At 40.1% G+C, this 24,051-nt stretch overlaps 1 protein-coding gene across 1 annotated transcript; it reads left to right on the forward strand.

Moving 5' to 3' along the window:
* The first annotated feature begins 2,458 nt into the window (after nt 1-2,458).
* On the forward strand, nt 2,459-23,286 carry PSMA5 (proteasome 20S subunit alpha 5). The gene is made up of 9 exons (XM_068964276.1): nt 2,459-2,582; nt 7,025-7,091; nt 11,133-11,259; nt 13,751-13,818; nt 14,741-14,848; nt 14,990-15,048; nt 15,635-15,737; nt 16,763-16,849; nt 23,058-23,286. The coding sequence occupies exons 1-9, from the start codon at nt 2,554-2,556 to the stop codon at nt 23,133-23,135; spliced, it is 726 nt and encodes a 241-aa protein (XP_068820377.1). The 5' UTR covers nt 2,459-2,553; the 3' UTR covers nt 23,136-23,286.
* The last annotated feature ends 765 nt before the right edge of the window (nt 23,287-24,051 follow it).

A 24,051-nucleotide genomic window follows, 5' to 3' on the forward strand; every position in this document is an offset into this window, starting at 1 on the left:
AGCTCATTCTCTGTTTACCTCATTCCTTTCCTTTCTGTCTATGGCTTCCTTATTACTTTTTTTCAGAGGGATATCCAGTTCATCTTTCAATGAAACACTTATTGAACGGGATTGATTACGGGCAATAAACTACAGTAGGTGCTGGATTTTTATGCCCTAATGGTCTACTTTCTTGGGAGAAAACAAGATTTCCCTTCTTATCCACAATCAGAGCTACCTGCAGCTTCCTTTCACTTATGATATATAGGGCACAAGCACATTTACCCTGAGAATTCTACATTCAAATAATTTTTTGAGACATTCACCATAATATCTGATATTAATAAGGGCTGCAGAGCACCCTGCATCCCTGGATGTTCAGGATATATTATTATGCTTGAAGTGAGCTTCCCTGGTGGCTCAGCAGTAAAGAACCCGCCTGCAATGTAGTTTGATCCCTGGGTCTGGAAGATCCCCTGGAGAAGGAAATGGCAATCCACTGCAGTATTCTTGCCTGGGAAATCCCATGGACAGAGGAGCTTAGTGGGCTGTAGCTGTAGTCCATGGCGTCACAAGAGTCAGATAGGACTTAGTGATTGAAAAACAACAACAACCTATTTAGATACATAGGTAATATTTATGTAGGTATGTATAAATAGTTCAGTTCAGTTCAGTCGCTCAGTCGTGTCCGACTCTTTGCGACCCCGTGAATCACACATGCCAGGCCTCCCTGTCCATCACCAACTCCCGGAGTTCACTCAGACTCACGGTGTATTTCAAAAGAACTTCAGAAGAGAAAGCATAATGAACTTAACAAAGCATAATGCAGCTTAACTATGGCCTTTGTAATAGAAAGGCCATATTAAGCTGACCAGAAACCTGAGGGATAAATCTAAAAGACGTCTGAGGATTGCTCTTGGAATTTCTCCTCAGTTTTATCAGCGTCAAACTTCTTACTGGCTGGAGGACACAAAACAAAATTCCAGTTGAACTCATGAGGGAAGGACATAAAGGATGGGGAAAACAGATACCAATACTCAGAAGGCTTGTTTCTATATTTCCCTTAACACTGAATTGCCTTGATCATTTACAAACCTAATCTGAGGCCAAGTCAGGAATTTGAGAGAAACAGGCCTGGAGAGGTTGAGGCCTTGACCAGTGGTATATTATTAACCAAAAATGGAACGCTGGCGTTTCTCTTTCAGTCATACACCACGCACTAAATGACTTCCTAACTGGCTATCTTTCTTGAACGTATGATTTACAGCTCTCTATGAAGCTGTGAGTGTGCTCTCCTACCCTTAGGGAAGGTAAGTTAGAAAAACAAGACATTGCTGCCAGTTAATTCATGGATAATAGAAAAAGCAGTGAACAATTTGAATCCCAGATCCAGAGCTCTGGGTCACTAGGTTGAAAGCCTGTAGTACTAGTGGCTGGGGGGTTAAGAATGGGAAGTCCCCTACACATGAATGAGTTCCCTTCCAAGAGCGTGTTAGTAAGTCCAACAAAGTTAGCCTAAGCATCCAACTAACACAATCGGCTATATAGTACTGTACTGTGATAGGTTTCTAAATACTTTTCACACTAATATATAAAAAACAAACACAAAAAAATAAAGAAAACACTTTTAATCTTATGGTACAGTCCCTTGGAAAGTACAGTAGTACCAGCTACATCACCACTGCTTTAGCTCACTTCAGGATGTCTTGGCCTTGAAATAAAGATACTATACTACTGTACTCTATATACTACTGTAAAGTACACAAAAGCAAAACCACTTGTAAAGGACGCACACATGTGACAATGTATGCCAGACATGTGAACTAACTTAGGTAACTGGACAGGCGAAGGCACTTCCCACCTTTGAAAGTTTGCAACTTTCAACTTTGAAATTTCCTATGTAGGAGACTTCCTGTAAAATTACCCTGGCCATGGGGAAACTTCAAGACCTTCCTACCAACTAAAACTCACCAACTTTTCTCAACAAACGAGCCATGGGAGAGGTGAGCTGAAGTGAATGGACTCGCTCACGCCACCGGTGCAGACGCAAGCATTTCCCAAGTTCAGTCCTGCAGGCAGTCACAGCACCTAGAGGGAAGTCTGCGCCAGAGCCGGAAGAGCGGGGAATACAGCTAACAGCCGGGCAGGTGGACAGAGAGGAGAGCCTGGGACAAACGCTCTCTGACAGGGACCCATTAAACCAGGGTTCAGACAGTCTGGCTCGCCATAAAATTACCCAGTCGACAATCTTGGAACAGGTTGACCACACGCCTCCAGTTCCGAGCGCCCCTGGCAACCACTAGCGATTTAAAACGGAAGAACGACCTTTGTCCCACCCACCCTGGGCCACCGGAGGCCCGGCGGGTTAGCTCGTTGGCCCAATCACCTCGGCGGGAACTCCGATCAACCAATAAGAGACAAGTACGGGAGGGCGGGCTGAAGAGGTTGCGAGCGCACGCGCAGCTGGGAGAGTGGCCCTGGCAGTGTGGCGGTGTGGGTGAGTTAGTTGCAGGTGGACTCGTGTTGGCTCTAAGAATCCCGGAGTAGCCACTGCCGCTTTCTCCTGCTCTTACCATGTTTCTCACCCGGTCTGAGTACGACAGGTCTGTATGGCTGGGGGGGAGGGGAGAGGGGGTCAGGTAACGGGTGGGCGGACGCGGGGCCCGGTCTGGGCCTGGGTTCTGCCGTGTCATCGGGGCACCCCACGAACCCGAATTCTGGCCCAGCCAGGGGGTTTCCTCCCTTCCCCAGGCGTCCGCTGTGTTCTCCAAGGCTAGATTTGTGCCCATCGGCCTCAGTTGTCCTACCGCTGAGTCACTGCTGGGTCCCAAGTCGGTGCGGAAGCGTGAAGCTCCGCTTTGTGCTTCGGAAAAGAAGGCTGGTGGGGCCGGAACTCTGACCTTTAACCCGGGGAAGGCTAGGAGTCACTCTCTCTTCCCTTCTTTTTGTGCTGAGTGTGACTGCCTTTTAAAAGATGTAAACGCTCTACCTGGAAGAAAAAGCAATTAGGGATCACTTAATGGGTTTGATGATTTCAGCTCCCTTTTCTTTCTAGGAGGACAGCCTCGTTTTCCGTTTCTTAGTTGTGGGAATAAAGCTGCTATTCCTTTGATTGAGTTGTAGTAGGGCGTCCTGGGATGTTTAGTTTCTGCAGAGGAGCGAAGGAAGTCTCAGCTTTGCCAAGACACAGTGTCTGGAGTCAGATTTTGTGGGAACTGGAATTTAGAGTGATTATCAAGAGTTTTGTCATCATGCTGATTCAAATAGCCTTTTTGAGTTTTTAAAAAGTTTAAGGGAAGTTGCTTTAAGTGTGTCGAAAACCAAACCTGTTTTTGAAATCAGAGCTGTGAGATTGTTGTAGCTATTTAAAAGAAAAAAACTTTGAGAGCTTGGGAATGTTAATATTAAGTTGTTCTACTTATGCTGTAGACATTTTTACTTTCAGTTTCTGTTTTGATCAGTTATGATTCACATAGCTAGCTATTAAGTTGCTTAAAAATTTTGAGGTCAGGAAAGGCAGATGTTTTCTCTTTATTAGATGCTTTGAGAAGCTGCATTTCTTCTCAAGTATATGTTGATCTTGTTGAAAGTCTTATCAACTTAGAACTGCTACTTCTAAAAAAAATTTTTACTGACTCAGAAGATGTATGTGAGGCTTTAAAACTGACTTTTTTTCTACTGTCCTATAAAATGACTTTGTTGGTCTGTATTTTCTAAAACATTGAAGAGAATCGTCTTTGTGTGATACAGTTTTGAGTAAGGGTGTGTATGATGGAAATTGTCCTTATCAGAAAACCTTTATTAAGGTTTTTGTGATCATTTACTTAACAGCTTTATTAACTGCTTCGTGTTACTCATTTTTGTATCTTCCTGCGTTTGTGTTGAGTCGCTTTACTCGTGTCTGACTCTTTGCGACCGCATGGACTGTAGCCCACCAGGCTCTTCTGTCCAGGGGATTCTCCAGACAAGGATACTGGAGTGGGTTGCCATTTCCTCCTTCATTGTATCTTCATAAGAATGCCTAAAATATAGTCTGCTTGGCTAATATACTTAAATGCTTGCTGTGTACAAGGCACTGTTTTAGTTGCTGATCATACAGCAGTGAACAAAAATCAAGATCCTTGTTCTCATATGGGGGACTGTCCTTTAAAAACTACTTAACAGGAAAATTCTCTGGTGGTCCAGTGGTTAGAATTCTGGGCTTTCACTGCTGAGGGTGCAGGTTGGATCCCTGGTGGGGGAACAGATCCTGTAAGCTATGAGGTATGGCCAAAAAAGAAAAAAAACCAACGCTGTTTACAAAAATAACTCCAGTATAAGTCAGAAATGTGTTCATGTCATTAGAGAAGCTGAAATCAACACTACGGGAGTTTTAATGACAGAGGTTGCATTTGATATTATAAGGGGATTATGGAAAACTTTAGAAGGAGTTGATATTTAAACTGAGTTCAGGAGTAAGAATTTAATAAATATGCGCAGTAAGAGTTAATAGTTTTGAGGCAGAGAATATAAGATGAACAGAGGAAGGGCCATGAGAAAACACAGTTCATGTTTGGGAAAATTCTAGGCTTCTGGCACATACGATGCACATATGGGAATAGGGGGAGTTCAGAGAAAAACACTGGTGCTAGGTATTGGGTGGCTTTTAATTTGAGTTGAAGGGTTTGGGTCTTATTTTGTGCCATTAATTGTCATTTTAAGTTACATACTCATAATTGTATTTATAGAAACTAATTGACTGGATTAGAGGAAAGAGTCAATACCAGTTAGATGGCTGTTATAGTTGGGTGAAAGGTAATGAGGGCATTGAGAATGGAAGGGAGAATTGAGTTACTGTGGGAGAGGAACTGATTTAAATTAATATGACTTGGCATATGGTTAATATGGGAAAGGGCTTCCCAGGTGGCTCAGCGGTAAAGAATCTGCCTGCCCATGCAGGAGCTGGAGGTTCATCCTTTGGTCGGGAAGATCCCCTGGAGGAGGAAATGGCAACCCACTCCAGTATTCTTGCCTGGAAAATCCCACAGACAGAGAGGAGCCTGCTGGACTCCAGTCGGTGGGGTTGCAGAGTCCAGCACGACTGGAGAGACTGGGCACTCGTACACTAATACAGGAGAAGGGAAGCACTGAGTCAGGTCATTCAGAACTTTCTCGCTTGGGAAACTGGGAGCAGGGAGGTGTTTCAAAGTAAACAATGAAGTAGGAATGGCAGCAGGTGGAGCCGATTTCGAAAAGGATGACTGGATTTAAGATATATCAGATTGGAAAGTGTTAAGTGTTTGGTATTAATGGGATATCCATGTGGAAACACTCAGAAGACATTCAGATTAACGAGGAAAGAGGTCAAACTGGCAATAGAGATTTGGAAGTAGTTAGTGCTTAGTATAGATGAAATAACCCAGGGAAGGTTTGAAAAGAGGGCCAAGAGCAGAGCCCATATTAGAGAAGATATGGGAATACTTCACCAGGATGAAGTTCCTGAATTAGAGCGAAAATACTGTATTCATATTCACCGAGTAATTTGGTGGCTCAGACCGTAAAGCGTCTGCCTACCATGTGGGAAATCCAGATTCGATCCCTGGGTTAGGAAGATCCTCTGGAGAAGGAAGTGGCACCCCACTCCAGTACTCTTGCCTGGAAAATCCCGTGGACGGAGGAGCCTGGTAGGCTACAGTCCATGGGGTAGCAAAGAGTCGGACACGACTGAGCGACTAAACTTTCACTTTCATAATCTGTGCCATTCAATACCAATTGTATTGTGACAGAAGCAGGATAGGGGGGGTGTTTTTTCTTTTTGCATTTGAGAGAAGGAAAGTTAGTAGGTGACACAACTAGAATTTAATCCCAGATCTTCTGCCCTGACTTCCCTCTCAGTGATTTTTAAAAAACTGTTCTTTAGAGTCATAAATTTCCTTTTAAATGACCTTAAGGAAAGCACCTCTGTGGAAAATGAGAGGCTGGAATGGTGAGATTCTCCTTTGAGTCCTGATAGTTAGAAGCTTCTTCTCTGTAGTCGGATTGCCTAAATTCTCATTCCAGCTCTGATTCTTATATGCTGAGTGACTTTGGGCAAATTACTCCACCTCTTTGTGTCTCAATTTCCTCTTCTCTAAAATAGTATCTGCTTTAGTGTACTTCATGGGATTGAGGATTAAGTGTGCTGTCATTTCTAGGATTATAACAGTGCTAGGCATATAGTAGACATGCAGTAAACATCAGCCTTTATTATCTGTTTTATGTTTGGGAGTTACACGCACACACATTTCTTTTAGGGGAAGAAAGTTTTTGATAAATTTGAAAACACTGCTTTTTATCATGATAGTTACATGTTGTAAACTCCAGATTCCATAAACCAAGGAACACAACTATTTGCTTTTATTTGTTCAAATATTCTTAGTGTCCATCACGTGCTGAAAGCTTGTATAGCTAATACTATGCTGCCTCTTCTCCAAAGGAATTTCTAACAGACCGGAGCAAGGAAAGGTTGGGAATTGTTTAAGGGAGAAGAGCATTCTGGCATATAATTAGATAATATACTGAGTGAATTAATCAGGTTAGGTTTTAGGAACCACACAGATCTGTGTGTTGTTCCGATAACAATACTAATTCATACGAATAAACAGAGAAATGTCCCTGTGGCTGATTTCTACTAAAAAGAAATGTCAAATGCACATAATGGAAAGAGGATAAGGATAAACGCACATTTTCTTAAGAATTACCTGATAGTTTGGGGGCATGAATTTACCAAAGGGATTCCAAATTGATTCAGGCTTGAGGCAGAAAGTCGCCTACTGTCATTTGGTCAGTTTGAAGATACTCTGGGAGTGGGACAGAAGTGTTCTGTACATAGGTTCCATTCTCTTGAAAAACTGTTAAGGTACCCAAAAAATAGAAGATTGTTGTGGTTAAAAGAGAATAATGACAATATGCACATCTGAGCTAGATGTCAGGGAACTTGAGTTTAATGTCTCTATGTGGTTTTTTTGTGTGTGTTTTTTTTCTTTTCTCTGAAAATTTTAATACCTTTTTTTTCTTTAAATTATAGGGGTGTGAATACTTTTTCTCCTGAAGGAAGATTATTTCAAGTCGAATATGCCATTGAGGCTATCAAGGTATAGTATCCAGTAGTATCAAGTGGGATAGTTTTTGAAATTTCATGTTTAATGCTTTGCTGGCAGAGCATTTGGAGTAAATGTATTTAAATAATTTCTTTAGAAAATGTTCTGTATCTCCCTTTAATCACAGTTAACTATAAAAATATTTTAATTGAAGTATAGTTGATTTACAGTGTTGGGCACAATTAAACTTTTTTATAACAGATTGAGTCCCAACTATTTGAAAGCTTTTTAAACAAATTACTGCTTCACAGTTATGTAAGTAGCTTTTTCTTAGTAGGGTTGGAAGGACATGTTTGTGTTTGTAATGTTCTTAACTATAAAGAAAGGGGTATAGAATTCCTGAGTTAGCACCTGCGAGATATTTTGTCATCTTGAACAAATTATTTAACTGATCGCCTGTATTCTTGTTGGTAAATTTGTCAATTTGTACTAGATATTTTTGGGACTGAATAAGAGATGTGTTCTGTAATCTAACAACAAAATTGAATAGTTCAAACCAGTTTTCAAAAAATTAGTTAGAAAGTAAACTGTATACTGAAATTTAGTTACGTGGGATCTTCTCTTTGTTGGATTGTGGATAGTCTGAATTCTGATTTAAATCTAAGTTAGGTCGAGGAGAATGAGGTCCAGGCATCAGTATTTTAAGGACTCCTTCGGTGATTCTAGTGTCTAGCAAGGGTTGAGAATTACTGATCTAGTCCAGCTCTTCGTTTCAATCACCTTTACATCCCCAAACAGGTTGTTTTTGTAGTTCTAGTGACAGAATATTTTCTCACTAGATAGCTCATTCTGTTTGAAAATAGGTCATAATGGTTAGAAATTTATCCTGTATTGAATTGAGTCTAGCTTCATGAAATTTGCTTCAACTGGCCGTAGTTTTACCCTTGAACCATACAGGATGTTTAAACCTCTTCTGTAAGACAATTGCCCACATATTTGAAGAGAACTGTTGTGCTTCCCTCTAAATTACCTTTTCTAAAAAGTGTATTTTGGGGGAAATGGTTGTATGACAGTCTGGAAAAGGGCAAAGCAGATTCTTAGTTGAAGGTGTAGAAGTGAAGGTGGAAGCATTGTAATAGATAGTGGGCAGAAAATGATGGACCAGCTACCTGAGCTGTTTTTCTGTTTCCTCACAATATTGTTTTCCTGAGAGTTAATAATTCTTCTTTAAAAATTTGCCTGATTTGGTATGTAAATATCAATAATTCATCCCCAAGTTCTCCAAGTTATGCATATCCTTTCAAAACACCCAGGCACGTTAAGTATACCGTTTAAAAGTTCTTAAGAAATCTTTGAGCCTCTGACCTGCTTCAGCCTGACTGATTCTCTGGGCCTGTGGCATGGCTGTGCATTTAGGATCTTCCGTTGTCATCTTCCTTTAACTCCCTCCTGCATTGTTTTATCATTTTATCCTTAAAATGATATGATATAAATCATGTTGCTTCTGGACTTTCTTTGCTTAGCTTAGAATTTGGATTTCTCATGTCTGCTTTATTAAAGAATTAAGAATCCTTTAATTCTTCAAGGGTTAAAAAAAATTTTTTTTTTTTAGATTTTTTTTTTAACCCTTAAACTAGCTAGATTCTTTAGATACTTTTTTTTGAACTGCAGATCTTGAATTAGTGGGCATTGGGTCAAATTAGCAGGTAGTAGGAGCATCTCTCTTTTTAAGTGGAATGGAGCAATGGATTTCAGGATGCCTTGCCCAGAGTGTTGGTGATTTCTGTTCTTATTTTCATGAAACTTTGTTTCTATTATATTTGTTTCTCTGTATCTATTTGTACATTTTGGTCCTTGATGTAGAATGTATTTCTTAATGTAGATTTGGATCAGAAAATTTGAAAACTCCTACTGTAGAGAAAACTGCCTCTTCTCATATCATGCCTGAAGGGTATTTTTGGCTACTCACTTCCGAGAGCAGTGTAGGGGAAGAAGGCTGGGATTTGTAACATTAAGCTTGTCAATTTTTACTTAATCCCCTTGTTTTGACAGTAGTACTCCTACCTTTGAACGTGCTTGGTGTCCTCCAATGTAGACACACCCTCATTTTATGCTTTCCAGAGTCGTCTGCAAGAGTGGGAGTGGGGGGCATACTCTAGCTTTACAGTGTGGGGTAAGGGATCTAGAAATCTGTTTCTTAAGCACACACTGAACTAATCTTGTAATTTTTAGCTGTTCCGCTTCTATTCCCAGAGATCCTTGTTGCCATCATTCCCTTTTTGAGCACCAGTAGTGGGGTGGTCCTGTGATATAAATCATGTTGCTTTTGTACTTTCTTTACTTAGCTGGGGATTTGGGTTTCTTGTGTCTGCTAAGTAAATTATCACTTCCCCACCTTCTTTTTTGAAAATGTTGTTGTTTCTGTGGCTTTGCCTTTCTCTTTGTCCTAGTATGTTTATCCTACCCATGGTTAAGCCCTTTAATCTCCTATCCTCAGGCTTGGGGAAGGAGTGGAGCTAATGTACATATTCAGTCTACACCTTTATTCAGAAGTAAGAGCATTCATTTTTTACATAAAATTCTTTGGCAGTTCATTTCCTGCAGTTATGTATGTACTGTGGATTAATAAAATATACAATGAAAAGCAGGTATATACATTTAGTAACACTTCTAAATAATGTAATGGCAACCCACTCCAGTATTCTTGTCTGGACAGCCCCATGGAGCCTGGCGTGCATCCATGGGGTCCCAAAAAGTCGGACACAAGTTAGTGACTCAACAACAACAAAAAATAAGGTCATAACTTTGTACATTTGAAAAGTAATACAGATATGTATGAGCCATGATCATTCAGTCTGCATATGTGTTGAAAGCATGTTGTGCACAATGATTCATGAAATTCATTCAAATACTTTGCGATAACAGACTCCAGGAACCTGATGCTCACACTGACAGTCATTGCTTTGTAGAACTAAGTGAAAAAAATGATTAATTAGAGAAGCGAGCACATATAGTCCTGGGAGACGTTACGAATGATGGGGTGGGATTTGGATTGGAAAAGGGAAGCGTATATTCCAGGGGTGACGGCATGGCAGAGGTGCAGATGCAGGGGATGACATGGCATGAGAAAATGGATTTGGCTGCAACAGGGGGATCTGGTTAGAGGATAATGCGTAATAAAGTTGGAAGAGAAAAGTATGGTTAGGTTTTGAGAACTCTGGAAGCTTGCTTGGATTTTATGTGTAGGCAGTATAGGGAGACATTGGTTCTTCACAGAAGAAGTATAATGAAAATAGCATATTATTGTATCAGTTAGGCTATCCATGAACAATGCATTGGGAGGGAGATTAAAGATGGGGAGACTAAGTAGGAGGCTGTTGAAGTCATCTTGGCACATAAAACAGCTAACATCTGTTGCTCGTTTATTATGTGCAAGTTGCCATTTTAAGTATTTTATGTATTAGTGTGTTTACCCTTCTTGATGGATAGATATTATTACCCCCATTTTGCAGATGTGAGATGAAGGGTGGGTGACTAGGATGGTGTTGTGCAGCTGGAGGGATGAAATCAAGCTATATTGTAGACTGCTAGTGACCTTGAGAGAGATTTTTATGTTGTTGGTGATATTTCTTTTTCTTTCTTTCCTTTTTTAAAAAAATTTTTTTAAGTAAAATTTTTTTTCTGGAGGTCACATACATTTGAGGGATATCACCTTTTGGGATAATTCAAGGTAGCAGAGGTAAAAAGATACCAAGTCCAAAAGCAACATTACAGTTGTATTATTTCTCATCCACTATGTTTAGGATTTTAGAACCTGCCCGTCTCCAAAAAACTGGCACTAGAGTTGATTGTTTTCCAGACATTTTGAATACCTTATAATAAAACTTCCCCTTTACAAGCACAGAATTCTGTAAATCAATGGTCTTGTCACTGACAGGAATAGTACATTATTTATTAGGGGACTCCTGTTCTCTCTGTGTACTAGATATGGCTGATTGAAGCTTCAATCCTGTGAAGATATACAGAGAGATTTCTGGTGAGTAGGTGAGACTATTCTTTGACTTCTCCATGATAACATAACCTGTTTTTCTTTAGCTTGGTTCCACAGCCATCGGGATCCAGACATCAGAGGGTGTATGCCTAGCTGTGGAGAAGAGAATTACCTCTCCACTCATGGAGCCCAGCAGCATTGAGAAAATTGTAGAGATTGATGCTCACATAGGTAAGAAGTAGAGGAAGATTGTTCTGTAGGATCTTGCTGAGTTCATCAGTCTTCCTTGATGTTCCAAGGGAGGTTCATTAGGTGAACATCTTATTCCCTTGTTAGCTGTTGCTTTCCAGGCCATTGTGCATAATATTGGTAGTAGGAAGCAGTTGTAGGATTCACCTACTCCCAGAAGTTCCTTTTTCCCTCAAATTTAGACTTGGCAAATGTGATCGTTATTGAAGTATGTAAAAGTTGAATCATAGGCCAGTTCCCTATGATGGCTGGGTCTTCATGGATGTATAACATTAGGAGGCCACCTGGAGCAGAATTATTGTGTGGGCAGCTAGGGGTATCCACTGAGAAAAGAGAAATTCTTAAAGATCTTCGGAGTGACTAAGGTGCAGAGAGTATAAAGATAATAGACTTTGACTCAGATCGCTACTCTTCCTCCGTTTTCAGATTTATCATTGTATTCTATCTCCCCCTGCCTTCCCTTCCTCCCCTCTTAGGTCTCTGATAAATTCCCCTCCTGTAGCTTCTGGCATCACTGTAACATAAGCAGTAGTTCTACTTCTTTATAGCATGGCATTTTAGTTGACTGCCCACATTTTCTTCACCTATCTATTCATCTAATTAATGAAACATTGCTAAAATAATTAATTGCTTGAAGACAACAGAACCAAATGCCATGGTGACGAAGGAAGCTTGACACTATCTCTTTCATAGATACAGAAACTGAGATTTAGTCTTTAAGGATTAGAACATTGTATCTATCTCAAGCCATCTCATCTGCCTTTTGGAGGTAGGTCAGGGTCACTTCATTCAACAAACTGACAATCTACTGTGTGCCAGACTTTGTGCTAAACACCCGGGACACAGAAAAGAGACATAGACATAGTCCTTTGTGTTCTAGGAGCATGCAGTTCAATCATAGAGATAAACATGTAAATAAGTCAGTGCAGTTAAGTGATGTAGAAGGCAATGGCACATCACTCCAGTACTCTTACCTGGAAAATCCTATGGATGGAGGAGCCTGGTAGGCTGCAGTCCATGGGATTGCTAAGATTTGGACACGACTGAGCATCTTGACTTTCACTTTTCAGTTTCATGCATTGGAGAAGGAAATGGCAACCCACTCCAGTGTTCTTGCCTGGAGAATCCCAGGGACAGGGGAGCCTGGTGGGCTGCCGTCTCTGGGGTCGCACAGAGTCGGACACGACTGAAGCGACTTAGCAGCAGCAGCAGCAGCAGCAGATATTAAGAAAGACTGTGGCATATGTTCAATAGGAGTATAACTGGGGAAATACTTAGTTTTTCCTGGGGCCTGTGTTAGTGAGGCTTTCAGAACATAATTCCATAAAGGTGATGCTTGAGCAGAGCTGAATTCTAAAGGATAAGGAGGTGTTTACCAAGCGAGTAAGTGTCTGGGTGTAGCAGGGGAGAGCTTTGTGATAAGAGGGTATAGAAAAGAGCAAACCTGTGATGGTGTAAAATATAAAATACCTTGGCACCGGCAATTTGGGATGAATGGGAGGTATAACGTGGTAAGAAATGAGTCTAGGATCAAAGAGTGAAAGTCCTTTTTACCATACAAAAGAGCTTAAACTTGATCCTTTTGCATTGACATCAAAGATTGTATGCATTGAGGTGACATGATCAGATTAGGATTTTAGAAAAACCATTCTGACAGTAGTGTTGAAGGTAGAGTGAACGGTACTGAAACTGAAGGCAGGGAGACCAGCTCAGAATCTAAATACAGAGATGAGGAGGGCTTTAGCCAAGGAAGTGGCTGGACATCGGCGAGGTAAGGATTAATACCAGACAGGCTAATCAGACAGTGATCGATAGAATTTGGGATTTTTGATTGGTTATGAGGGCCAGGGAAGAAGATGGAGTCAAGAAGGGAAATGAGTTGAATCTGTGGTCTCTCCATGCAGATATATTAAAGGAGACATTTGGCTTTATAGGTCTGAACTGTGGAAGTGAGACCTAGGCTGGAAATTTGGATTTGAGTCATGATATGTTAAGTAATAGCCATAATCTCGGCTTCCTGGGCCATCTCTACTATAACTAGTTGGTGTTTGGCTAGGACGTGAGATTTTTTATATTACTTTAGGGTGTTCCACTGTAGCTCATAGTGAGATAGTTATTTAAAAAATTTTTCCCCTTATTTTTCTTGTTGGAGTGTTAGTGCTTGCATGGGCTACAAAGAGTGCTAAAGGAATGTTTGAGTATGTAAATATGACAATTCATGTTTGATTACCTGTCCTTCTCTGTCTCCTCTCTTAATAGCTGGACTTCTGTGTCACTGTGGATGGTTTTTGTTGGTGATATAATTATACTTGTGTTCAGTGCAGATACTTGCTCATTTAATCTTGTGGGTATAGTGCTATGGGATTGCTGGTTGGCTGCCATGGTTTCACTCCAAAATTTCAGTTATTTCCTGAGTGGGTGAAAGTTTTACAAGGATTTGGCTTACTGGGTCACTGTTGCTTTTACATTGCAGGTTGTGCCATGAGTGGGCTAATTGCTGATGCTAAGACTTTAATTGATAAAGCCAGAGTGGAGACACAGGTAAAATCAGCATCAACTCTCCTTTTCACCATGATGCTTGGGTTCCTTGTTTAGTGATGATACAACTGCCTGGGCTGTACTGTAGCTATCTGTGTTAATATCTGATGTCGCTCTTGGGAGTGATTTTGAGCAGAACCGCTGGTTGTAACTTTCTGAGGCCGGGAGTCTAGCCATCCAACCATTGCGGCTCTGAGGAAGCCCTGGTAAATAGTGCTGACAGTCTCTTGCTTTTTCTTGATTTGCCTTATATAAAGTAGGCAGTGCACTGCATTCTGTTCCCTAATTGACTTTCTGTGGGAGCACTATAGCAGGAGGTAGCGGTAGCTAGAGAAGTTTTGCCCCACCTGCCCTTTGCTGCTAGGCTTGCAATGACAGCTCTCCTGTGGTGAGTAATTATATGTACCAGGTGATAAATGCTGCTTAGGAATACTGATTTTTTTTTTTTTTAACTGAGTTCTTACTACCTGTAGAGTAGACTGGTCAGGGGAAAAAAAAAAACCTGATTGGTAAAAATTCTTTGTGCTTATTTGCAAGTTTGCTGTCAGTACTTATGTAAGAATAAGTCATTCACTTTAAACCAGCAGAATAATAAAATAGAGTCTTTGAGGGAAAGTGGCACTCAGCTATTAACTTTCACTTTGTAAAGAGACTAAATTTGGTTCTTTGAGGGGTTAGCTGTTTTTCAAGGGAGCGATCCTCTAGCCATCATTGCCCAGAGTCCTTTTGGTATAACTTTATTTCCAGAGCTATTCCTCTTCCTCTCATGCAGTCCCAAACATTTGAGTTTAGTGTTAAGGAAAACACACCCGAGCTTGAGCCTGCAGTTTTTAACCACAGTTCAAAGGGATGTGTGTAGTTAGATGGTAGGCTACTTTTAACGCCCGTCTTGTGAAAGGTAAACCATGCATTGCTCTTCTTTTAGAACCATTGGTTCACCTACAATGAGACCATGACCGTGGAGAGTGTGACTCAGGCTGTGTCGAATCTGGCGCTCCAGTTTGGAGAAGAAGACGCAGACCCAGGTGCCATGGTGAGTGTGGTGTTTGCGCCAAGCTGTCTGGCTGCCCTGTGGGACTTAGGATGTCTGTCCTCGGAGCGTGTCTTTCCCTGGTCTTCTTGCCCTCTTACTTCACTGCTGTTGACCTTAATATCTTCTGATTTGTGGTTCTAGTCCCGTCCCTTTGGAGTAGCCCTGTTATTTGGAGGAGTTGATGAAAAGGGACCCCAACTGTAAGTACCGTTTTGCCATTTTCCTCCTGATTCCTTTTCGGGAGACTTTTTTATAATTTGGGATGGGATTGGTTGTTTATCAACTGAGAAAGATTATTATAGAGTTGTAAAAATGAAGGGCTTCTAATTCTATAAAGTTGAGTGATTCTGGTCTACTTACACAAAGACAAATTGGGGGATTTTATGAAGAGCACCCCTATTGGAACCAGTGCCACTTCTGGAAAGAAAGGAGAAGTAACTTTGTTACTATAGTCAAGATATGTTTTAGAGCCTTGCTTGCGAATATTTATTTGATCCTTATCCTCAAATGGTGTTTGGATAGTCATACATAAGTGTCATATTTATATATACTGTATGTGTAGAGTATATTTATATGTAATTCTCTAAATCCCAAAGGAAATTATTGTTTTCTTAAACACTTTTTTAAAGATCTGATTTCTCCAGCCATGGGATGTCTTTTGGATGTATGCCTTGGTATTTCCTGGCTGCAGGGCCAAGCATTTATATTTTTTAGAGAGATGTTTGTAATGGAAAATATCACCATTTCTTAAGCATTTTAATCCTCTTCTTTCTGGTGGTTTTGCAGGTTTCACATGGACCCATCTGGAACCTTTGTACAGTGTGATGCTCGAGCAATTGGCTCTGCTTCAGAGGGTGCCCAGAGCTCCTTGCAAGAAGTTTACCACAAGGTAATTAAGCATTCCCATGCCTTTATTATTATTTTGAAAATCAGGGTAGAATTTACATACAATAAAATGTACAGACCTAAGAGTTCAGTTCTGTGAATTTTGATGATTGTATATACACTGGTAATCACCACTTAAAATATAGAACACTTTCATCATCCCATCCCAAAATGCTTGCCTCCTTTCCAGTCAGTCTCTCCCTCCCTTTCAGCCACATTTGTAGATTAGTTTTGTCTGGCCTTTTTATAAATACAGTCATACACTTTGTATTTTTGTGTCTGCGTTTTGTTCAACATACTGTTTTTGAGATATGTTCATGTTCTTGAACATTTCAATAGTTTCTTTTTATTGATGAGTGATACACCATGGTATAAATAATACCACAATTTGCTTATCCTTTATCTTCATAGCTTTACTTAGCATTTTATATTGACTAGTCTGGCTCTTCAAGCAAGTGGGCTTTTTACCTTTGTGGGATGGAAGATTTGGTTTTGGGTGACCCATTGTAGTGGCTGAAGACTGCTATACTTGTCATTCAGGTGGTTCATACAGGGATGTCTGCTTATAGCAACCCTTCATAGCATTGCTTTTACATGTGCAGGAAATTAAGTATAAAGGGGGGTAAGAAAAGAGCAGATTTTCTAAACCATTGGGCTACCTTCTAGATCATTTGGGAATTATTCATAGGATATCACCATTATTTTCTTGTTTTTAAATTAAAAGACAAGGACTGGAGAAGTTTAACTCTTTCTCCTTCAAAGATCACTTACTGTATTAAAGTTGAGGACTTTATTCTGGTTCAAAATAAGGCTTTTTTTCCCTCTGAATAAATGTACTCTACAAGTAAGTGGCAAATATACCACTTACTTGAATTCTACAGATAATGTACTATACTTACTAAGATGTTTGATTTATTAATATTTGCTGAATCATTTTTTCAGAAAGATGAGAGTTACAAGGGGGATCTGTGTAGGAAAGACGAGTTATATACGATTAATGGCTACTCTTCTTACCCTCTTTGTTTCAAGTCTATGACACTGAAAGAAGCCATCAAGTCTTCACTCATAATCCTCAAACAAGTAATGGAGGAGAAGCTGAATGCAACTAACATAGAGGTACTTTTCTGTTTTACTGATTTTTATTCAGATATCATAGCTCTCATTGCTAAAGGTTAAATAGGTCAAGACAGTCACATTTTTATATGCTCAGTCCTTAAGAAATTATTGGTTTCCATTGAGTAAGCAATTCTAGTAAAGTAGTAATGGCAGAAGCCGAAGTTCGATGAGCTAAAGAAGGAAAGGGAGTGATGGAGTGGACAAAATAAGAATATGCTGCCTTCTCAAGAAGACATTGATGTCAGCAGCAGCAGGCAGCATTAAGGAAAAGGATTTTTGTCTTTTTAAGGATACAGAAAGACTAGAAAATACTTTTATAGTCTGAAAAGAAGCAAGAGAATAGAAAAAATGTTAAAAGAATTTAAAGCAGAAGTTAGTGATGGGAAATTTCTTGAGAGAGAAGACATGGTACAAATGAAGGAGTTCATTTTGGAAAGTAGAAGTGATTCAGCATTATATAAATACCCGTTACATGCCAGGTACTATGTATCGGAAGATGCCAGGGATACAGACACACAAAGTCCAGTTCCAATTTAAGTGTTAATAGTATACTGTGTGGTATAGAGGACATACAGGTGATTGCAGCTTGGGTTGATACTTCGGTAATAGCGATAAGAACGGATTGACACGGGAACATATAACTTACACTGGGACATTAGGAAAGGCTCCTGGAAGAAGTGATGTTTGGAAAAGGGAGAAGAGAGTGGAATTCTGGAAGAGGAAGCAGCACATGTGGAACATCATCGGGCATCACAGGGAACCTTGAGGATTCTGCCTTATTGCTGGAGTGTGAGATGTGTGTAAGGTGGGGAGATGATAAGAGAGGACACTGGAGAGGCATGGACTAGATCCGGAAAGCCCTAATTTAGCATCCTAAGAGTAGACAGGAAGAAAGGAAGTAACGATAAGGTAAGGTAAGTTCGGAAATTAATTGGGAGAGAGGGATTATATTTCCCTGGTGATTGTGAGATCACCTTCTGAGGGTGGGTGAATGCAACAGTGAAATGAAGAAGAATGGGAAATATTTGGAAAAGTGTTTTCAATAGGGAAGAGAAAAGACAGGGATGAGTAAAAGGATTGCTGAATCACATTAAAATACTAGCTAAGGCTGGAATCACAAATTGTTGTAAAAAGTCAGGATAGTGGTTACCCTTGGAGGCATGGTATGTACGTATGTTTTAATTCAGAAAAACTTAGAGGCCAACTGAGGCTGGAATCACAAATCAGTTAAACTAGTCAGCACTTAACCAGGATACTTTTCAGCTGTACTCTTCATGGACTGAGAAAATGTATTTTTGAATTAAACCTCTGAAGGAGGATTGACGGGTTATAGCCAGAAGAATGGAGAGTATTGTTATCAGTCTGTCACCAGTAGAGACAGGTTCTGTGGCTACAGGGAAAGGGGCAAAACGATGCCAGGACAAGGGGCTGGCCTAAAGGTCGGACGATCTGATTCGAGTTGGGATGTGGGGGTTGGGGGCATTTGGCTTGCTTGGATTCTTTACCACTGAGCCACCTGGGAAGCCCCTTATTTTCTCTAGAGAAATGTTCAAATCCTTTGCGCATTTTTAATGTGGGTTGTTTGGTTTTTTATTGTTGAGTTATAGGCTCAGTGGCATATTCTTGATTCTGAAATGCATAATGCAGTTAATAATAATTTATAAAAGTTCTCCCAGCTGAAATTTGGATTGACATCCCCTTGAAAACATTATCTTGGTTATTCCTTTGTCTTTCTCTTCCCATCACCAATTTTCAACCAAACCTATTAGAACAGGTATTTGTCCTCAGTTTCTCAATTATGTTTATAACTTGTTGAGTCATTAAGCCATGTCTAACTCTTCGTGGACTGCGGCACGCCAGGCTTCCCTGTTGATCACTATCTCCAGAGTTTGCTCAAACTCATGTTCATTGAGACGATGGTGCTATCCAACCATCTCATCTTCTGTTACCCCTTCTCCTCCTACCCTCAATCTTTCCCAGGGTCTTTTCCAATGAATCTTTCTTGAGAAAAATAAAAATATTAAACTTTACCTTTGTCAGCCTCTCTCTGTACTTAGTATCCTTTTTGAAAGATCAACTTTGTTGAGGTATAATGTACATGCTATAATGGGGACCTATTTTAAGTTTATAGTTCAGTGAATTTTGACAAATGAATTACCCTTGTGTCTACCACCACAATCAAGATCCAGAACATCTCTGTCATCCCCAAAAGTTCCCTTATGCCCCTTTTTAGTTCCTGATCTGCTTTTTGTCGCTACAGGTTTGTTGTGCATCTTCTAGAATTTCTTATAAGTGGATCTACAGTGTGTATTCTTTCTGTGTCTCACTGCTTCCACTTAGCTTCATAATTTTGAGATTCAAGAGCCTGCTACATTTTATTGCTATTAGCTGTCTTCTTTAACCTTTAGTTGCTAGACGATGCGTCTATCCATTGTCCTCACTGCCTCGCCTCTCATTCATTCCTCAGTCACTGCCATTGGTTTCGGTTATTTTCGAGACTGTCCCTTGCTAACATACTCCTCTAATCAGATTTCATGGTCATTTTTAAGGCTTACTATATGACTTTTTCTGAAGCAGACACCTCAGACTTTCAACACTTCTAAAACCTGTCGTTTTTCCTGAAAACCATTTCCCCTTCTCGTATTTCTAATCCTGGACACCTTTAGTGTACCTGTCATTCACAGCAGAAGCCTTGAAGACATTGGCCTCCCTTTGTCTTCACTGATCTGTGCCTTTGCCTCCTTAAATAACTCTCATATCAGTGCCTCTTCATCCCTTCTCCCAGGGCCTTCTCTTGTTCAGTCTCTCATTTTTCTGCTGCCTTGCATATTCTCAGAGATTTCCTAACTAGTCTTCCTGCTTCTAGTCTTGCCCTCCTCGTTTTCATTCCATTTCCCCTGCTACTTCATTGTGCTACCGAAGTGGATTTTCTGAATTGCGTAGCTAACCTTGATTGTTCTCCACTTTAAAAAAGTCTTTTCTAGGGGTCTTCCCATGTGGCTTAGTGGTAAAGAATCCATCTGCCAATGTGGGAGATGCAGAAGACACTGGTTTGACTCCTTGGTTGGAAAGATACCCTGGGGGAGAAAATGGCAACTCAGTCCAGTATTCTTGCCTGAAAAATCTCATGGAGCCTGAGGGCTACAGTCCATAGGGTCACAAAAGAGCTGGACATGACTGAGCACAGCACACACATATGGGCAGCCAGCTGCTAAAAAAGTCTTTTTGTGACTCTTACTGTCTGCAAGATAAATTCCAAACTTCTTTTCCTGTCACAATAATTCACACCTCTTAAGGCATATGTTTAACCTGTTAGGTTAATTTTACCTGAAATTATCATTACATGCAATTAAAAATTGCTAATCTTACATGCAGGAGATGCAAGAGACACAGGTTCAATCCCTGGGTCAGGAAGATCCCCTGGAGAAGGGAATGGCAACCCACTCCAGTATGCTTGCCTGGAAATTTCCATGGATAGAGGAGCCTGGCAGGCTGCAGTCCATGGGGTCGCAAAGAATTGGATGCAACTGAGCATACATCGGAAGCTTCAATAGCAAGTGTGCTGGGACCAGGGCTTCCCTGGTGGCTCGGTGGTAAAGAATCTGCATGCCAGTGCAGGAGATGCAGTTCGATCCCTGGGTCAGGAAGATCCTTTCGAGGAGGAAATGGATACCCACTCCGTTATTCATGCTGGGATAATCCCATGGACAGAGGAGCCTGGTGGGCTACAGCCCATGGGATTGCAAAGAGTCAGACATGACTGAGCACGCATGCACAAGCAAAGAAAAAACAATTTCACATGCAGTTATCTTTAAATCCTCACAGTAGCCCTATGGGATAGGTGTTCATATTTCCATTTTACAGAGGAAGAAACTGAGTCTTTGAGAAGGTAGGACCTTGCCCAGAGTAATAGCATTGGTAAATGGTGGGGTCAAGGTTTGAATTGCCCCACCTCTCATTTATTCCTCAATCACTGCCATTGGTTTCTGTTATTTTCGAGACTGTCCCTTGCTAACATAACTCCTCTTATCAGATTTTCCTGGTCATTTTTAAGACTTACTATATGACTTTTTCCGAAGCAGATACCTCAGATTTTCGACACTTCTAAAACTTGTCATTTTGGGGGCCTTATTTGGGGATGTGTACTTTTAACCACTTTAATATACTGTGTCTCTGTGAGCTCTCACTCCTAGTATCTCTCCCTTATGTCACATCTCATATGCAACCTCTGCTCTAGCCATTCAGAATTACGTTCAGTTTTGCAAATACATCATCTTGTTTCAGGCTTTTATGTATTTGCATATTCAGCCTGCCCTCTGCTACTTCAGATTGCTGTCCTTGAAGCCTTCCTGGACTCTCTAGATTACTCCTTTGTCCCTTTCTCTGTGTGCCAGGCTCTGTTACAACCCTTATCTGACATTAAAAGCATTTGACCTCTGTAACCCTTAGTGACAGACTTAATCTTTGGATCTGTAGTGCCTTGTACAACCATAACTTATACACAGGTGCTTAGCAGTTAATTATTGATCACATCACTAAAAGAAAATAACTCTTTTATCTACCTCACAGAGGTTTTTTGAAAGTGAGATGAATAGAAAAGTAGCTTTCATATTCATTATGTAAATAAATGTATCATTATGTAAATGCAAGGGGTTATTTTTACTCATCTAGTGATGAGTACCTTTCTGAAAGCAGTATTTGGTTTAAGTCCTGTTAGTATTGATTTGCAGCCTGGTTTTACGGGACTATTCTAATTCAGGATTACCCAGTTTTCTGGTTTTTAGCCCTTGTAATGATTGAGGAGGACTAGCTTGTGTGCCATCGGTGACTTGACAAAAAACTCTAGCCCCTCACTCTCCTCTGGTTTATTGACTTTGTATCTCCCTGTCCTCATGTCCGTAAGGGAAGTGTTTATATGTTTTCATTTCCTTGAAATAGAACTTACGGTCTATATGGACATCAATAAATTATTTGACATATATTTTACAAATGTGTTTGGGACTCTTCTGACATTTCAGGTACTTGGATAGATCTTTTAGGAGAATCTAGTGGAGACTGCAGGGTTTTTTTAGTTTGTCCCTAGACTAGATCTTCAGGTGTTTTGAGATGTGCAGTCATAGTCTTTTTCTAAATTTTACCTGTAGTTGAGGCAGAGTTTCATGTTCATATCATGGAACTGGATGGGCTGATTTTTGCCAGTTTTCAAATTATACTAAATACTAGTAGTGAATATTACTCAAAAAATGCCCTACTATGTTTAATTTTAAAGTTAAAAAATAAAATATAAGGGAATGACATCTCGAACACAAAAGCTGAAAGCAAAAATGAAGTTGCCCCTATTCCTCAGTATTGCCCTAGAACATGGGACTGTGTTGTCAGTAGAGATGATGGGAAACCTGGGGATTTGATTAAATTTGAAACTAACCATCTCCTGCCCCTGGTCTTATATTGCTTAAATATGTTGTAACCTTGACTGCTGGATTTTACAAATACCTTGAGTCACAGCTGATTTCCTATTGTCAGTGTTAATGGGATCTTTTCATGGCCAGTCCTTTCAAAAAACAAAACAAACCTTTTTCTTACTAAGTTAGCATATAGACAATTTTATAGAAAATAGTACCCAACAATAATAGTTAAGTGGTGCTTATTATAATGTTTTAAGCACTATTCTAAGCATTTTACATGGATTGACACATAGACAGGACTTGGCAACTGAACAACAGCAGCAATCGTATGAGCTGGGTGCTATTCTTATTATTATCTCCATTATCCCAATATAAATTGAGGCACAGGGTGTCCAAGTATCCCAGGGTCACACACAAGCTCAACTTGCAAGTGTGTGAATATGCTTGTCTATTTCAGAATCTAACCTGTCTAAAGAAATCTTCAACAGAAAAATGTTTGACCCCAATTTACTGCTGCTTTTGTGATCCTTGTTGAAGTAATCTCAACAAGTGACAATGACGCCAGGCATTTGGTTAACTATTATGTGGTTGGTTAACCTCAAAATAGAAAATTTGGTCAATAAGAGTTTTTATTTTGGAGTCAGAGAGCTATTTTAGGGACGTGCTGCTGGAAAGGCTATCCCTGGGACAGCAGATCCCTTAGTTCCTAATGAACAGCTGCATCACCAACAGCTCCTGACCATGCGAGGACTAAAGCAGGTAGTCGAGCCCAGTTTATTAACCCTTCTCTGTTTTCTTTCCAGCTAGCCACAGTGCAGCCTGGCCAGAATTTCCACATGTTCACAAAGGAAGAACTTGAAGAGGTTATCAAGGACATTTAAGGAAGTGTGATCCGTAGAATTTCTTGGGGACAATTTTAGTTCTTCTAGTTACCCTTAACTTTTATTTCCAGCTCCAGTTCCTTGGGAAATCTCCAGTGTATGTGCATTTTTTTATGATGTCTGTACATAAAGGCGGTTCTGAAATAAAGAAAAATTTAAAATATTTGTTAATAGACTATTCTCTTCTAATGCAGTCTTGTGTATAAAATGCTTATATTAGGGGCAAAAAGGATGGTGGTATTAACAGCCCTATCCTACCAGAATATTCTAAAATTGTTTCGGTGGCTCTCTACAACAGAATCAACTTATTATCAATTCCTTGGTGTTGACAGATGAACTTCCAGCTGGTCCAACTCCTCACGTATAATAGATATTACTACTACTGTGAACCCATTTCAGTTCTGTAGTTTTTCTTGAGTAAATGGGTATTTTTGCTGCTTTCCTTACATGAAGAAGATGCTACTAACTGACCATCAAAAAGAACGTGTTTTGAGGTCCTCCCCAAAATACTAATGGCTTGGAATAACCCAGCTACAATGTTGCACTAGTTCTTGTGCCTTAATAGATCATTTGGAATGAGATTTTTTTTTTTATGAAGTCAGTCACTATAAAAGAAATGAATTCATGATCTTGGTTTCGCTGGCAATCAAAAGTGGATTAAATTCAGAAGTAGTTTACATTAGACTTTGAAATATACTATGAATTTTCCCTGTTAGAGCTGCCATTATCTGACTGGTTGAGATTATTTAAAGAATCAATCTGTTGGAGCCTAAAAAATGGCCATGTGAAGTAGGTATCTTTACTTATAACATCATACTTAATAGGTGAAGAAATCTAAGGATGTGTGACCATAGACACAAAAAACTAAGCTCTTGGGACTTGAACACAGATTTTTCTGGTTTTAAATCATCAGCTC

This window comes from Capricornis sumatraensis, chromosome 2 (assembly GCF_032405125.1).
Source record: "Capricornis sumatraensis isolate serow.1 chromosome 2, serow.2, whole genome shotgun sequence".
Taxonomy (NCBI): domain Eukaryota; kingdom Metazoa; phylum Chordata; class Mammalia; order Artiodactyla; family Bovidae; genus Capricornis; species Capricornis sumatraensis.

Bases quoted from the DNA above. Each gene is read 5' to 3' on its own strand.
- PSMA5 (XM_068964276.1), top strand. From the start codon at position 2,554: ATGTTTCTCACCCGGTCTGAGTACGACAG. The intron at 7,092-11,132 runs GTATAGTATCCA...GTTTTTCTTTAG, and splicing joins ATGCCATTGAGGCTATCAAG to CTTGGTTCCACAGCCATCGG. The intron at 15,049-15,634 runs GTAAGTACCGTT...GTGGTTTTGCAG, and splicing joins GATGAAAAGGGACCCCAACT to GTTTCACATGGACCCATCTG.